This window comes from Otolemur garnettii, unplaced genomic scaffold, assembly GCF_000181295.1.
Source record: "Otolemur garnettii isolate 467f Iridium unplaced genomic scaffold, OtoGar3 scaffold00039, whole genome shotgun sequence".
NCBI lineage: Eukaryota > Metazoa > Chordata > Mammalia > Primates > Galagidae > Otolemur > Otolemur garnettii.
The window spans coordinates 12,739,191-12,742,517 of NW_003852434.1; the positions used below are offsets into that span (position 1 = coordinate 12,739,191).

The 3,327-nt window shown below is 38.9% G+C and overlaps 1 protein-coding gene across 3 annotated transcripts in view; it reads right to left on the minus strand.

Annotated features, from left to right (window-relative positions):
* The window catches only part of USO1 (USO1 vesicle transport factor), a 75,956-nt gene that overhangs the window by 22,065 nt on the left and 50,564 nt on the right, over window positions 1–3,327 (minus strand). For all 3 annotated transcript variants that reach the window (XM_012805343.2, XM_003790073.3, XM_023513375.1), the window contains 2 exons: window positions 1,554–1,642; window positions 669–823 (listed from right to left, as the gene is read on the minus strand). In XM_012805343.2, the coding sequence (XP_012660797.1) occupies window positions 669–823; window positions 1,554–1,642 (244 nt within the window). The remainder of the gene's footprint in view (window positions 1–668; window positions 824–1,553; window positions 1,643–3,327) is intronic.

The window sequence follows — 3,327 nt, forward strand, 5'->3', positions numbered from 1 at the left end:
GCCTCCCAAGTAGCTGGGACCACAGGTGCCCGCCACAACACCCGGCTATTTTTTGCTTGCAGCCATCCTTGTTGTTTGGTGGGTCTGGGCTGGATTTGAAGCCGCCACCTTATGAGTATGTGGCTGGTGCCACTTGAGCCACAGGTACCGAGCCAAAGGTAAATAATTTAAGTAAAATGAAATATTTAAAGAATTCGTAGAAAGAGTAATGACTCCACCCTATACTAAAACAATAGACCAAAATGTTCAGTGTGATTAAAATGGTATTATCTGTCTTTAGAGTGATAATTATAATTAACAGTAGCTTCTGTTATTGGCATCTATTATATGCCGGGTATTTAAGTGCTTAACGTATGTAATTTAATTGCATGAATCCTCACAGTATTCACAATGAGGTACTATCCCCATACATAGAGGAGTATTATTATCTCCCTCATAACTTGAGAAGGCTCAAGTTAAAAATAATCTGCCTAAAGTTATGCAGCTAGAGAAGCAGAAATTCTACAATGCAAACTCTGGTCTGACTTCAAAGCTTGTTCTCTAAACTTATTTGTAATCCTTGGAACTCAGGTTTTTCTAAGTGTTTTAGGCTAATACACAGAAAGATTCATTTAAAAGCTCCAAAGACATTTACTTTCTAACAGGGAAAGTGGAACTGAATCATTTACCATCAATGGTGGAAGGAAGAAGTGTTGACACGATTTCTCCTTGCCCCTTTTGGTTTTTATATAAGAAACACTGGAAACAGTAGAGCACAGCACAGCGCAGGACAAACGGCTGCCTTTCATTAACCATGGACATGAGCAGCACTACAATCGCCGGTCTGTTTCATTTAAAAAGAAAAGAATAAAATGAAACACTGCAAGCCACGTCCACATGCCAAGAGCGAGTCATTTTTGTTGATGGAAGAATCACAACCTGATCACCAGCTAGTTAAGTATTTCCATATCTATTTCACAGAAAACTGCAGCTGAGAAGCGAAGTGACTTGTGTGCTTAAAGCCCACAACTAGGATGTGGAAGAGGTGATTTCTGAACCTAAACATCTGAGTTCCAAAGATAGCCACTTTTCCAGACACATGGCCCATGCCTGCAATCCTGGCACATAGGGAGGTCAAAGTGGGACGAATGCTTTAGCCCAGTAGGTCAAGACCAGTCTAAGCAATATATATAGCAAGACCTCCTCTCTATAAAAAATGTAAACATTAGCTGGGTAGTGGCGCAAGCCAATTGTCCCAGCAACTTGGGAGGCTGAGGCAGGAGGATTGCTTGAGGCCAGGAATTTGAGGTTGCCACGAGCTATGATGACACCACTGCATTCTAGGCCAGGCAACAGAACAAGACCTTGCCTCAAAAAAAAAAAACAAACAAAAAAACCCCAAAACACCAAAAAGCAAAAAACAAAACCCAATATTCATCTTGTCAGATAATTCCTAGTTTCAAAACATACAATTGAACTTCATTAAATAGAGTAAGATGTGTACTTTAGATACATTAACAACCCAAAATAAGTTTTTACTTCCTCCGAGGAATCCAGTTACTCCCTCTTCCTACCTTGGTGGGTTGGAAGGTGCATTTACTGATGCAAAGTAGTCTTGGTTTACTTGGCAGCCGCGAATAACTTCTGATACAGTATTTATGGTCTGTTAAAAAGAGGAAAAACAGAACATTTAGAGAAAGTATGTCAAGGAAGAAAACTTGTTTTCAAAAGAAGAAAATGTTATGTCCTATTTTTAACTCCAAAATTCAGGCACCCCCTCCAAAAAATTCAGTGATAACATAATCTTACAACATTTCCTTAAGGTAAAATTTTTAAACATTAAAACAGCGCCTCTCTCATTAAAAATAACACTTGAACACATGCATTTAAAATCTCAAGAAACTAAAATCAATAGTATCTTTTAAGAAAGTAGAGCAATCTATTTCCATGAAATAAGAAAAGATGTTTTAAAATAAAATCAGAGGTCCAAGCTCGCTGGCTCACGCCTGTGATCCTAACATCAGAGCAGTGGGAGGATACCTAGAGCTCAGAGTTCAACATTAGCCTGAGCAAGAAAGAGCGAGACCCTATCTCTACTAAAAATAGAAAAATTAGCTGGGTGTTGGGGCAAATACCTACAGTCCCAGCTACTCAGGAAGCTAAGGCAGGAGGATTGCTTGAACTCAGAAGTTTGAGGTTGCTGTGAGCAAGGCCAACGCCAAGACACATTAGCCTGGGCAACAGAACGAGACCCTGCCCCCAAAATAAAAAAAACCAGAGAACAGATTTATAATGTAATAAATTAAAAATTCAATTTAAGAATAGAAGTTAAAAAACCTCCAATAAAGTAAAATAAGAAGACAAATTATATTTCAAAACATATTGTACAAAATAAACACCCACAACTTTTATTTGTCTATTAAATATCAATTAATTTTTAAAAAAGACAACTAGGTCCAGAAAGTCTAACAATTTAATTAATTTAAGAGTTGCAGTTAGCTGGGTCCAGTGGCTTATGCCTGTAATCCCAGCACTATGGGAGGCCAAAGGCTGGTGAGTTGCCTGAGCTCAGCAGTTTGAGACCAGACTGAGCAAGAGCAAGACCCTGGCGTCCCAGCTACTTGGAGGCTGAGACAGAAGAGTTGCTTGAGCCCAAGAGTTTGAGGTTGCTGTGAGCTAAGACACCACTGCATTCTACCCAGGGTGACAAAGTGAGACTCTGTCTTAATTAAAAACAGAAACAAAACAACAATTGGAAAAAGACAAAGTTAAAGAGAACAGAAAATTATCAAGGAATACCAAAAACATCCTCAGAACTGAAGGCGGTATGTGTCTAGCTTAAAGTGCCCAGTGAGTAGCAAAATATAATTAGGAATGGGGGTAGGATGTTGAAAAAGGCCACAGGACAGCACAACCTCAGTAAATTTCAAAAAAAAAAAAAGATCTCTAAAGTTTCCACACAGAAAAGGCAGGTCTATTTAAAAAAAAAAAAGGGTTGTTTGGATTCAGAAGGACTTGAATGACTTCAGACTTTTTAACAGCAACACAGGAGTGATGTTCTGAAAACCAAGTGCTAGTGATTTCCAACCCTGAACTCCACACACAGCCAAACAATAAATTAACTCTGACAGTAAGGAAATGATGTTTTCAGCCATAAAAAGCTAACAGAAATTCTCTTATCATTTACTCTTTAGGAAATTAAGGAAAATTAGATAATGAACCAAATGATGGAGGAAAAAATATGGGATCCAGGAGTCCAAGTCAAGAGGGAGATAAAAGGAATCCCTAAGTGGATGGCAGACAAAGTCCCAGGACAAGAGGCGTGTGGCAGAACTCAAGCCCAGGTTG